The 13,887-nt window shown below is 34.2% G+C and overlaps 1 protein-coding gene across 2 annotated transcripts in view; it reads right to left on the bottom strand.

The window, feature by feature from the left end:
- The window catches only part of FLVCR2_1 (Feline leukemia virus subgroup C receptor- protein 2), a 68,625-nt gene that overhangs the window by 13,621 nt on the left and 41,117 nt on the right, over positions 1–13,887 (bottom strand). For both annotated transcript variants that reach the window (XM_051217294.1, XM_051217293.1), the window contains exons 8-11: positions 13,192–13,292; positions 7,874–7,984; positions 3,730–3,835; positions 1,741–1,852 (exon numbers count right to left, since the gene is read on the bottom strand). In XM_051217294.1, coding sequence (XP_051064676.1) covers positions 1,741–1,852; positions 3,730–3,835; positions 7,874–7,984; positions 13,192–13,292 — 430 coding nt within the window. The remainder of the gene's footprint in view (positions 1–1,740; positions 1,853–3,729; positions 3,836–7,873; positions 7,985–13,191; positions 13,293–13,887) is intronic.

Raw genomic sequence — 13,887 nt, 5'->3', positions numbered from 1 at the left:
TCATGGACTATGAAAATGGGTGTCGAAGGCTAGAATCTCATAAGAAATATCGGTTCCTTAGGGATCGCGCGTATACTTTGCTGACAGGTGTCAACTAGCATGAATCATAGGGTCCACAGTCCTCCTGTTGACCATCCATTTAGCTTACAGTGTTTAGATTAACGACAAAATATCACATCCAAATAATGATGGAAAAAAATTAAATGTAATAATTGTTTTACTGATCTACCTAATTTAGATATAAATTGAAGATCGTAAATCATTGCTTTCTCTCTCTCCCTACATGCTGTATACATTTCTAAATTCGTAATTGGTCTTCACAAATATCAGCTTATGTAATTTTAAAGATTTTTTTTAATCAAAATACCCTACTGTATTCAGTTTCAAATTTACGATCCCATATTATTTCTATTTCAACAGTCTAACTAAACAGAATACATAATGAGTATATCGTATCGCTAGGCATCGCTATATTTGTAGCGCATTATTGACTGGTGAAAGGAGTAGGTTGAAAAAAAGTGATGGGCACTTGATATAGGGGCTTGAGGGGGTAGCGAGTGTTATCGTAAGAGGAGTCGGTGACTTGATGTTCAAAATTGATGTCCGAGGTTTATATCTGACACGACATGTGAACCACATCCGCGATAGACGATTAAATTCGGATAAGGGACCCTTTAGCTCGAACTGGGCATTAGATCATTTAATTGATTCAGTCAGTCTAAAGCGACACGATTAGCGCAGAAGAAGTGAAGGCCAGACTCTAAGAAGATCATCAAAAAGACAATGTTCCCCTCAATGCCTTCAGTTAAATTCAAGAAGCAGGACTTATTTTTCAGGAGGGAAAGGTATTATGGTAAGCCTATCAGAAGTAGGCAAATAGGATGCTCAATCGATGGCAATCAAAAGCGACCTAAAGGGCAAGTCCATTTCATTGTGTATTTTATTCGGTAGCCCAATATACTTTCTCGTCCACTATTGTTTCTTGCTCAAGTAGTCAGATGGGGAGTTAGGGTGTAGCACGTGTATCGGTATCAAATTCCCGACACCGCCAATTATATGATCATTCCATGGAGTTACCGACTATTAGTATAGGCCATATTGGTAATGTAGAGACTGTCTAGTTGGGAATAGTACTGTAATTGTGATAAATCTTTGATCACCGTTAATGTGTTCAACCTTCATCATCTAGATGTTGAGTTTTGACAATTTTACATAATATTTATTTTCCCATTCTGACTATTATCCATTAATGATTTTGTTGTTATTGTAATTCTCTTCATTATTCATTCCGATAATCCCATTGTATTGTGTTAACAATATTAAGTTATAACCGTAGTCTATGTTTGCATGTACACACTTACTATATTGATTGTGACCGATTAATTGATATTTGTTTGTTAACAGAACTGATTAACAATGAAATAACTCCGATAGTTGGGATCATGAGTCAATTGAAGCTAGAACACCATAGAAAACGTGAAAGCACTAGACGGCCGTTTCGTCCTATTGTGGGACTTCTCATCAGTACTCATCCACGATTCCGCCTCGTAAGATTCGGACGCAAGATCTATCAGTCTCGCGCATGAACTCTTAACCTGTAGACCACTAAGCCGGCATCCAATGATGTCAATGTCTAACTTCAAGTAATTCACGAAATCAAACGACACATGAAATAACTGTTCCCTAGGTGTTCTGATCTAATATTAATGCATTTTTACATATTCGCCTATACGAACATACCTGTCATTATTGTTCCAATTAGTGTTAATCCTGTAAGGAATAAATTTCCAGGCAAAACTCCATAATTTGTTCTCAATGGTGTTGCAACATGAATCAGTATAAGGCCAAATATCTGACGTTATGTTTATGAGAGAAAGAAAACAATACACAAACAGAATATTTATATAGGAATGATTACGTAATAAACTCTGGAATACAATTAGACTATATTTACAATAACAGGCAATTTTGTTAGTCATGGGATATTTATCGAAATCTTATTATATATTTTCTACTAAGTAAAATGTATTTGATTTCATATGTATGTATTGTGAACAACATAGATAGCTACAAGAATCTTTTATACAAGTAAAGAAGTAGACAGTATTCGAATTTGCTATTCAGTTGTTAAACACTTAATGCATCAAACCACTTACCAACTATTTATACTGTCAAAAAATATTGAAAAATACATTGATATATTTCACTATCATGGTAAAATATGACACATAATGAAATGTAATTGACCTGTAGAGATAACTAGATTTTAGTTACAAGAGAATATATCTTTAAATGATTGTTTTCTTAGAATTCAGTCTTTCGAGTATATAGAGAAATCGTTATCACTTAAGGAGATTATGAAACAATCGACCTATATTTAGTTATTGTTTATGACGATTTGTACAGAATGTCAGTCTATGAGGTCATTAACAGTCGCACCGACTTATTCTGTATACGGATAAACGTATTCTTCAGTTGTAAATCTTGTGTGACATAACTCGAGCTTGGGAGCTCATTTCTTTTAAATTATATTTGAGATGAGTAAGAATATTTACAACTACTGAGGATCTTTTTATTTTTGAAATTTCATCCTCTGAGCTCAATTTATTATTATTATTATTTATTTCAACACATAAATATTGGTAAAGGAGGGCACCAAATATATATGCGCTACACCATATTTGTGTGTGTGTGGGCTGTGAAACTGCCCGGGTGCCCAGACCGAAGCAGGTGGTTTCTTTAGGGGGCCACACCCCGAGCCTTTGACCTAAAGGTCTGATCCACAAGGCAGTGGAGCATCGTAAGGAGATGCATTACCATGGTAGCCGGTGACCAACGATTGGTTCATACGCCATTTGTTCCCGCAGGATACTGGAGCCCATATGCACCATTGGTTTGGGATCCGATTAAAGCGCTGGACATTCGCTTTTCGTCCTCTCATTTTCGTAAATAACACCCCCGTCACAAGAAGGCAGTGAGTAGGACTTCCCTGGCAGAGGCTGTATACGAGTGGCCTTGTGAGAGCATTTCGAGAGGGAGGGAGGGCCCATCCCACTCTCGGCCATACCAGGGCATTTGGGGGCCTGAGCTCAATAGTTGAATTATGAAACTTTTGTCTTTCTGGAGAACAACATCATCATCATCAGAAAAAAACTTCAGATAGAAGTGAACTATTCAAATTTCTCCACAAACTAAACAATTTATTCTGCTGATCTTAAATATGATCAATTGTTATTGTTGATTCTTTTCCTATCAATGTCAGATCACTTACTTACTTTCATAAACTGACGATTTCTTTCTGTGGTCGCGTTGAGATGAACTGTAACAACTGGGATTAGCATATATATATATATATATATATATATGCTATTATATTATTGTTATGAAGGAGAACACAAGTAGGGACAACCAATTGTATTTTAATACTAAATTCTAAAGTTCTATGGTAAAATGTAAAAACGATACGTTCAATTCTTCTTTTGCAAATCCTCCATCAATTGTCTTAAACATTATCGTTCCATTATTGTCACAACAATTAGTCTTTATGTTCCCGTTCTCTATGACTCAATCTTCCCGATCTTTTGCTCCCAAGCATTCCACTTCTGACTGATGTTATATACTACTTATATCGACAGAAGTAGCATACCTTACAGCATATCGTTCATTATTCACCGAATTATATATATTTATATTCTTCATATATCAATATATTTATATAATAACATTTACCTGTGCTGATGTATTCAACAGACCAGAAGATAAACCTTCACTTTCTGGATAAGTTAATTCAGCGGCTAATTCAAAACCAATACTTAAATAACCGGTCATAAAGAAACTGAAATAAGTAGTAAGAGAAATTTATTAAAAAACAAAGTGAAGTTATCACAGATAAATGAATAAACAAAGAACTTTATAGAATAGACAAAATTAAGATGGTATGATTAAGATTTATATACTACTGAATAATTGTTTTGTTCAAGTAAGATGTCGTAACTTTATGGCCGCTAGTTGTCATGTAATTTATTCGCAAATCAAAAAATACGAATGATTCACTTTTGTACTGTACTAAACCAATGACGTTCGACCGGAATGAGCAGTCTAGTGTCCTATTGGTTTTTTGCTCGACTAGCCCGTCTAGTTGAGTTCAGAACACTAATACAGCTTCCACTATGCGAATCATTTATTTCAGACATACTGGGTCTATATATCAACCAAACAGGGTTTTTGTGGATATGATAGTAATTTCAATGGTCATGAGTCAGTTGAAGCGAGAACACCATGGAAAACCTAAAAGCACTGGACGGCCACTTTGTCCTATTGTGGGACTCCTCAGCAGTGCACATCGACGATCTCGCCTCGCGAGATTTGAACCCAAGAACTAGCAGTCTCGCGCGCGGGCGCTTAACCACTAGACCACTGAGCCGGCATTTATTTAACAACTACAAAGTCAACAATTTAATGTGAGAACATGGGATGTAAGTAACAAAATTCATTACAGTATTGTAAATAACGCGTTGTACATGTACACTGCCTTCTGTACATGTTTTCTTTTTTAATAACAGTTTTCTAGGATACTATAATATTTACTATCATTTATTAATATCATATTTCTTAGTAAGAATTGATGAAACTCATTAGTGATGATTTGAAGTAATCAGCAAGAAAGCCTAAACTTAAGTTTCTTGCTAGTCGGAGCTAGTTGTAATTAACGTCTAATTGCAGTATTGAAAGAACTAATACTCTTTGTCTGATTGCAAAGATTATTATTCATTAACATGCAGGTTGTAGTGTCATTTAATATGTTAAGCCCATATAACTTATTCTAGCTTCCGAACAAGTCATTTTATGCATTCTTCTTGAGTCATGTTTTGACCTTTTTAACTATTCACTTATTAACCTTGACTGCTTTTATATGAGCGTATGTGTGTGTACATCTTATCCTACGAACAGAAACTCCATGTGTGTAAATTCTAATCCACTCATCGCTAATCGAAACTATTTACTCTACTACGGCTTATTAAAACATGTTCATATTCCACTATTCTTGATCTTTATATTCTGTCAGCATCACAGACCAATTTTTGTTATAATCTACTCAACTTATCTTCATGACTTATTCCGCTATCATAACCATAAACGATAAAATACTCTGTTTTCACGATATTTTGAATCGCTCATAAAATCGTGTCATTTCTCTTTGCTTCGTCCTCTTGATTGCCTGTTCAGATCATTGAGTGTACAAAATATACATATTCAAAATTCTGTTATACACTAACGAGAGTTAAATCGATGATTATATACAAGGATAAGCAACATGTATACTTCAATAACATTCATATGATCTAATTGGAGTCAGATATAGGATTACAAAAAGGGTAACACGGTTTGTTCAAGACTGTTAGCGTGGCAAGTCTTAACTAATATTATAGCTAGGTCTAAAGATATTTTTAATAATTGGGCTTCAATCACACACACTACATTAAAGGTAGGAAATAAAATTGATATCTCCAGTCTCATTATTATATAATTTGATCGATAGAATGGGATCAACTTTCATATTGTTTTATGATCTGATCTTGTTTGTTCTACTTCAATTCACTTAGATGTTTTTTTCTTTTGTTTCTTCAATCAAAGAGAACAATTATTGAATACATCAGTTAAAGATTTAGATAATCGAACTGTATTCATACTGTAACGTGTAGCTGCCTATATTTCAGTGTATTTTCTTGAAGGTTTGATGTTAGATGTGAACAGTACTAGGTGTTCAGTGAATAATGTTAACTAGGCGTTAGTAGATTCAACTACTTTTTATATATTTATTACTGAAACAATTGTATTGAATTACTGAGGAACTTCTATTGAAATATTTGTCAATATTTGGTTCTTGATAGTTTATAATAAAAAGCCAATTTTTGAAGTTCAATTCACGAGTCGATCTAAGTTAGACCGTCATTGAATACCTTGAAGCACTGAACGGTCGTTTCATCCTAGTATGGGATTCCTCTGGCGTTCGCGTCCACGATTCCGCACATGGGACTCAAATACAGGAACTTCGGTTTCGTGTGAAAACACTTAACCTCAAAACCATTAAGTCGGCATTCAACGGTATGAATGTCTAACTTCAACCAATCCCATTTTAGGACAAAATAACCGTCCAGTGCTTTCAGGTTTTCCATGGTGACCTAGCTTTAATTGATTCATGAATTTATACAATTTAATTAAATAGTTTCGAAATATCTAGTTGAAGTGAAATACTGTCTGCAAATATAAACTTTATCAGCAAATATATGTATTATACATGTTTATTTTTTCTACAAATAATATGAGATATTTGGAGTTTAGTGGATGGTTTTCATCGTTCTTCTGAACGACATCAGAAGAACGATGAAAGCTCCACGACCAAACCATCCAGCTCAGAGAACAAAACTCCACCAAAATCATCCACCTGAGCTACAAATCTTCTCCACCATCTCAATATGAGATATTTATTGAAATATCCTACATAACGCATAAGAACTCAGTTAGTTAGGTTTAAGTAGAGTAGGTATCGTATCTGTAGCATATATGGATCTGTTAGGATGAGAAAACAATTAACTGTTTCAAATAATTCATTTTCTAGTTTGTTCTAAAGTAGAACACAGAGTTACTACTACTGTGAGTGGTATGTAAAGTTTTGTCCCTCTAGTAAATTTAATTTACACTCCATATCTTTAATTTAATACTTTAGGGGTAGCTGAAAATGTATTGGCTTTAACTAAATGACTAGTTCTTAGCAATTAAAGATTAAGATATTAACATTCGATATTTATACACCCAAAAGAAGTGAAATATTTTGAAGGGTAGAATTCGTTTTGATTGTCGAACCAATAAACTAATTAAACAAGTTTGATTATGATCAATTCAAGAGAAAAGAACGAAGATTGTTGCAGTTGTGGTGTAAGCTACTTATATCCACATAAGTGGTATATAACGATAGTCAGGAACAGAATATATTTCAATAGATCATGGAGGCGAGAATGGGAACAGAAAGCAATTGATATGATAATGCAGAAACAATGAAATCTAAGACGATGGACTGATATTTGTAAAGGAATAGTCAAGTTTGAGACAATTGATTGAGATTTTGCAAATTATGTATTTACTCTGCAGTTCTTAGATCTCAGTGAGATACTCTGTAATTTCGATTACCCCATTCGTGTTTGTGTTCGCTATGCAATTAATAAGGCCACGATCTCATCACGATACATATATATTCATCTTTAGTCAGCTGGTAAGAACCTAACGAAATAAAATGAATTCATATTATTCTGCAACAATCATCGTTCGTGCAGGTGGTTTTCTTATGAGGCCACACCCTGAGCCTGTGACCCAAAAGTCTAATTCACAAGGCAGTGGAGCAATGTCACGTGATGCAGTTCCATGGTTACCAGTGACCAATAATAGGTTCATACGCCATTTGTTCCTTCAGGATCCTAGAGCCAATCTGCAACATTGGTTTGTAATCAGGGTTTTCCAACTCCCCTAGGTAGACTCTACATGTTCACCAACCCGATGAAAGCACCAGATATCCGTTTTTCGTCCTCTCAATTTTGTAAAAAAACACCGTCGATCAGAGAAGGCAGTGAATAGCACTTCCCTGTCAGTGGTTGTATGGATGTAGCCATGTGTGGGCATTTAAAGGCTTAAAACAAATGAAGTACTATTCAACTGAATAATATTTTAATCTATCTTCTTATTCTCTTCTTTAGTCAACTGTCATAAATCTTTCTTACACTGTATCAGCTTCATTTAATCATAATTGAATTCATTTAAACATTCATTGTATCATTAGTTAAGATCATACTGCATATACATATAAGAAATGATAACTTACCCTAAACAGAACATAATGATAAAGACTATTGGCATTGAACGAAAATATAATATTCCAGTAAAGATTCCCATAAACAATAAACTTAGTATATATATAATGCATGTGATTAATCTAAATGAAACCAAAATAATATAAAATCAATAATTCGTTTAGATTAATGACTGATTATGTGTATACCATTACTCTCTTTTCATCAAGATCAAATCATTGAACAACTGAGCAAGTACAAAAGTGTAGTTAATTGTCAATTCTCTTAGAAGTAAGATAGATTTCTCATGGATGAATTATTTAATTAATTTCTTTGAATTTATCAAAATGATTATTAATAATTATTGGATAGATAACAACTTAGTATGTTGTGATGGACATTGTCATAAATGTGTTACTGATACACGGGGTGCTATGTGTTAACCCTCCCCACTCACAGTCCTTCGTAGTGACTATTTGAGTGAGAACACAAGAGTAATCAAAAAAGTCTATTAGATTATCGAATGAAAATGTACAAATACTTATATATATGTGTTATAACTTGGACCCTCTGTCCTAATAATATATGACTACCTCGACGTGCTATGTTCAGTGGTATAGGAGTAGGTTGGAAGAAAGCTAGGGGCGGCCAAACCAAAACATGGCACAAGTCCATGAAGTCACTGACAAGTGGACTGAGTCATGTTGGTAGGTGTAGACTACCTGGTTGGGGACCGCAAGATGATAGCAACCGATGGTTAGAGACCCTGAATGACATAGCTGAAAATCGTTTGCAATGGCGCAGGTGCATCCAATTTCTGTGTTCTCCCAAATTCTAATCTCCTGAATTCTTCATGTCCCTTTTTTCCTCTTTCCAAGTTTATTTCACTGGATTATACTCTTTAAATAACATCTCCAAACCCTAATCTTCCCAATTACTGCTTATACTCTTATTACCTCTACTACTACGGGATTTGAATCGACAACTGCATCTCTGTGCTAATGTGGTGTGGCAACTTGAACTGATGTACGTACGTACGAAGTTCTATGCTGTTACTGACTGATATGACGTAATGATAACGCCAATTCGGGAACAGTGAATTATCGACTGAACTAATGACACATAAAACCCATATGAGCAGTTTATAGTCTTTATCGATCCTTTTCCCTCCCTAGCTCTGCCTGCCTGTTGAGTTCAGAATACTAATCTCAGCCTGCCCGATATGAATCATTATATTTCAAAAGTGGCTGTGAATGTGGGAGACTGGAATTGACAGACTGGGCATAACTCAACAATGGTAAATCGTATAATAATATAGTTCATAGGTCAAAATAAAGCTCATAATAAGAGGAACATAAATATTAACCGTTTATCAGAATGGGTTTTGTGGAGAATTTTAGAAATTTCACAGTTTGAAATCATGAGTCAGTTGAAGCTAGACCACCATTGAAAACCTGGAAGCACTGGACGGCCGTTTCGTCCTGGTATGGGACTCCTCAGCAGTGCGCATCCACGATCCCGCACCGTTTAGTTATTTAACACTTATACAATAAATATATATGTACAGTATTAGTCCAGAAATAGACTCCAACAGTTATCATTCATTATTCTCATCAAGATATAATAAATATGATACTCTAATCTTTAGGAAATTAGTCTATTTCATAATGAATAAAGTACACTTGTTTTTTAGATCATTTATGATTGTCATTAATTGATTTTCTTATCATAGTTTACCTCTGATGATTAACTCTCCCATATCAGATTATCTATGTCTTTTTCATGATATTATCTCATACAGTTATCTCTATCTATATCATTACTTATTATGACATTTAAGATATATGTTGTTTTATTATTTTTCTTGCATATAGTTAATGAGTTAATGTTTTCACATCCATTAGCTTTCAAAGAAGACCTTTCATTACTTAATCTCATCGTTCATAATTCTCTCACTTAGTGTTAATTGATAATATATTGCATAAATGAATGTGATTACACCTTAGATACAGAATATACTTGAACATATTTACTTTAAACAAACAAACAAAAATGTTTTTCTACAATCAATCAAAACTAAAAACCAAAAAAAACTTTTTTTTTTCAAGAAATAGAATGATTTCATCTATAAAAAGAAAACAACATAACAAGATATCAGTGACGGGGGGGGTTGTGAATAGTATAGTAATTTTTAATAGTTGAGATTATGATTCAGTTGAAGCTAGACCACTATGGAAAACCTGGAAGCACTGGATGGCCAATTTGTCCTATTACCAGCTCACTGGTCAAGTGGTTAAGCGCTCGCGCGCGAGAATGATAGGTCCTGGGTTGAAATCTCACAGGGGTGGGATCGTGGATGCGCACTACCACAGAGGAGTCCCATAATAAGACGAAACGGCCGTCCAGTGTCTCCAGGTTTTCCATGGTGATTTAGCTTCAATTCAATCATGATCTCAACTATGGAAATTGATTTATTTATTTAACGTGTTATTACTGAATTATAACTAACTAACTAACTAACTAACTGAATAACCTTCAACTTCACTGAACTTTCTGCATAGAAACATAAAACAACTAGTTACTTAACGTTGTTAAATCTTATGCAAATCTTATTCATAATCTGGTTAAGTGAAAAGAAAAGAAAGCTATTTAGTGTATTTTACTTAGATCAGCGTTAAACTTGTCACTAGTGAGCATATAGTAATTATCTGTATAAGGTTGTGGAGGTCATTAGGTTTTTGACTGAGACTGAAACAGCCGTCCAGTGCTTCCAGTTTTTCAATGGTGATCTAACATCAATCGCTTTATGATCTCAGTGAAAAACTTAATAATCTCTACAATCGTATACTAATAATAATGAAGAGACATTTAATTGCATTATAAATATTACATTTTATAGAAATATGTAATATCGTAGTTGTTGTAATGTTGAACATAAGATAAATGTTTATTTATTTATTTTAACACATAGATATTGATACAAGGAGGCACCAAATACATATGCGCTACACAAATCTCATTCAATATGCGTGAGAGCTATGATACTGCCTGGGTGCCCAAATCGAAGCAGATAAATGTATGAAAACTTATATCAATTACAAGAAACCGATTGTACGTCTGATCATACAGATATAGATTACACTACCATAGGCAAGTAGTAAACTTCATCTTACTTCAACTATGTGCATTGTGTCATTAAAACTTATAATTCATACTTTGATGTCTTTAATAATAAAGGAAATTTTCATTTGTTTTTAAAAACGTCACTAGTCCTTTAGGATTATCTGAGATACTTTAAAATGAATCCAGTTAATCAACAATACCAATTATACATTGTACCTGATAATGAAATATCTTTTCTCTAATAAACGCCATTGATCAAATCACTTTACTTCACAGTTTGTTATGTTATCGATGAGCTGTTTAAACTACCGCTGAAATCCAGTAGCACTGAAATATTTACACCAATTGGTCAATGAGTAATGATCTACGTTACGTTTGTCTAAAATGTAGAGTTGATTAAATTTTGTCGATAAAGTTGCACTCTGAATACTAGTCTAAATGACTCGATAACAAGTACACTACTTTTACAAGATCGGTGAATACCAGACGAACTAAAAAAAAACAATTTAGATGCAACAAAAACCCGTTAGTTATCTCAAGACTACGGTGACACCTATTTGACATGTGTTAAACAACTAGAAACCCAGTTCCAAGTTTTTCTATCGACTATTTTCAAACAGCTAATACATTCCATCATAAGCTACATTGATGTTTTGTATATATATTACATAACTCAATAACATTTATATTACTTAAATCACGTTCAATCATAACTATTTTTGATCTGTCAACTGACATAACATTTAAAAAAACACAGGTCAATTTTTTTTATTTCGATCTAGACAAGTTTAACGCTGATCTAAGTAAAATACACCAAATAGCTTTCTTTTCTTTTCACTTAACAGGATTATGAATAAGATTTGCATAGGATTTAACAACGATAAGTAACTAGTTGTTTTATGTTTCTATGCAGAAAGTTCAGTGAAGTTGAAGGTTATTCAGTTAGTTAGTTAGATAGTTAGTTATAATTCAGTAATAATACGTTAAATAGATAAATAAATTTCAATAGTTGAGATCATGATTGAATTGAAGCTAGATCACCATGGAAAACCTGGAGACACTGGACGGCCGTTTCGTCTTATTATGGGACTCCTCTGTGATAGTGCGCATCCACGATCCCACCCCCTGTGAGATTTCAACCCAGGACCTATCCGTCTCGCGCGTGAGCGCTTAACCACTAGACCAGTGAGCTGGCAATAGGACAAATTGGCTGTCCAGTGCTTCCAGGTTTTCTATAGTGGTCTAGCTTCAACTGAATCATAATCTCAACTATTGATAAAAATAAATATTTATTAATCCGAAATTGGCATAGTTATGAAACTGAATAGTAAACAGAATCGAAATGAAAACATAATCAGTGATTGTAAGAAAAAAAGAGAACTAAGTATATGGGATGTAGTTAAGGAATAAAAATAAAAATTTGAAATATTCAATCACTAAACAACCAGATAGTTTATACGGCTGCGAAACGTGGTCATTATGAGAAGATACTCATAAGTTACTAGTATTTGATCGCAGATGCCTTAGAAAGATTGCTGGCGTCTGCTGGGATCACCGGGTACGTAATATTGAAGTTAGATGCATGATATTAGAGAATGATGGTAAATCAGTTGATGAGGTTGTGAATTTTCATCGACTGAGATGGTTGGGCCGCGTGTTACATATGACTGAACAGTGTTTACCACGACGTGTAATGCTGACTAGAGTTGGTGATGGTTGGAAGGAATTTAGGGGCGGTCAAACCAAGACGTGGCATCAGTGCTTGAAGTCACTAACTGTTGGTAGATGCAGACTACTTGGTTGGTGTCCATATGACTATCGGAACGAACGGTTGAAGACTTTTCGTGACATGGTTCAGAATCGATCACAATGGCGCAGGTGTAAACACTCTCTGTCTTCCCTTAAACTAAGAGATTAAAACTGCTTTATATCTTTCTTTCTACGAACTAATTCTTTCTTCCTGTACTATATCCTTATATTCAATCTTTCTTTTATACATCACTACCATTGAATTAACTACTTCTATGAATCCGGTGTTCATCTTGCTGTGCTAATGCGGTATGGCACTTTGGACCGATGCATATATGTGTCTAGTTCTACGTTATAGCTGACTGACTGAGTGTATTATAACAATCAAATGATTTAAATAACTATTAAAAATGAATAGAATATTGTTAGATAAATAAACAGTGAAAATAAACATAGAATAAATGATTGTTTATCTTACTTAAATTTTTTTGTTTTATCTAAAATTACACCAGTTATTACTGATCCAAATATACCGGCAATAATCATTGTGAAACCAGCCCAACCAGATAGATTAGAATTCTTATTTCATTAATAATATAAAATGTAAACAAAAATATTAAAGATTAATGTAATACAAGGTGAATTTCAATGACAACAGTCTTTATCTACATTTTATATAATAGAAAAGAAAAAACCCAGTTAATCTTGAATAGTTTAAATGAGTGTTATGATAAGTTGCGATTAATATTATCCGATTTGGTAAGCGTTTATTTTTAGCTAGTTAGTTATCTATGGGATGGAGTGGTTGACTCCATGCCCAACCTCCTCCTTCTTTATCCAGTCTTGGGACCGGTTGTAGCCTCAGAGGAGCTCCATGAGAATTTTTGGAGGATGTAAAAAGCTTTACATATTTGGGCGGCATCATTGATGAACACGGTAGATCTGACGCAGATGTGAAGAAGCGGATCGGTAAAGCAACAGCAATATATCTAAAGCTGAAGGACATCTGGAACTCACAACAAATGACAACCAACACCAAGGTCAGGATTTTCAATACAAATGTCAAGGCAGTTCTACTGTATGGGGCGAAAACCTCGAGAACTACAAAAGCATTCATCCAGAAGATACAAGTGTTTGCTAATGGTTGTCTACCAAAATATTTTGGATTTGTTGA

This window comes from Schistosoma haematobium, chromosome 5 (assembly GCF_000699445.3).
Source record: "Schistosoma haematobium chromosome 5, whole genome shotgun sequence".
NCBI classification, from domain to species: Eukaryota; Metazoa; Platyhelminthes; class Trematoda; order Strigeidida; family Schistosomatidae; genus Schistosoma; species Schistosoma haematobium.
Note: the sequence above shows the minus strand (reverse complement) of the source record. Positions and strands in the feature narration are given on the sequence as shown.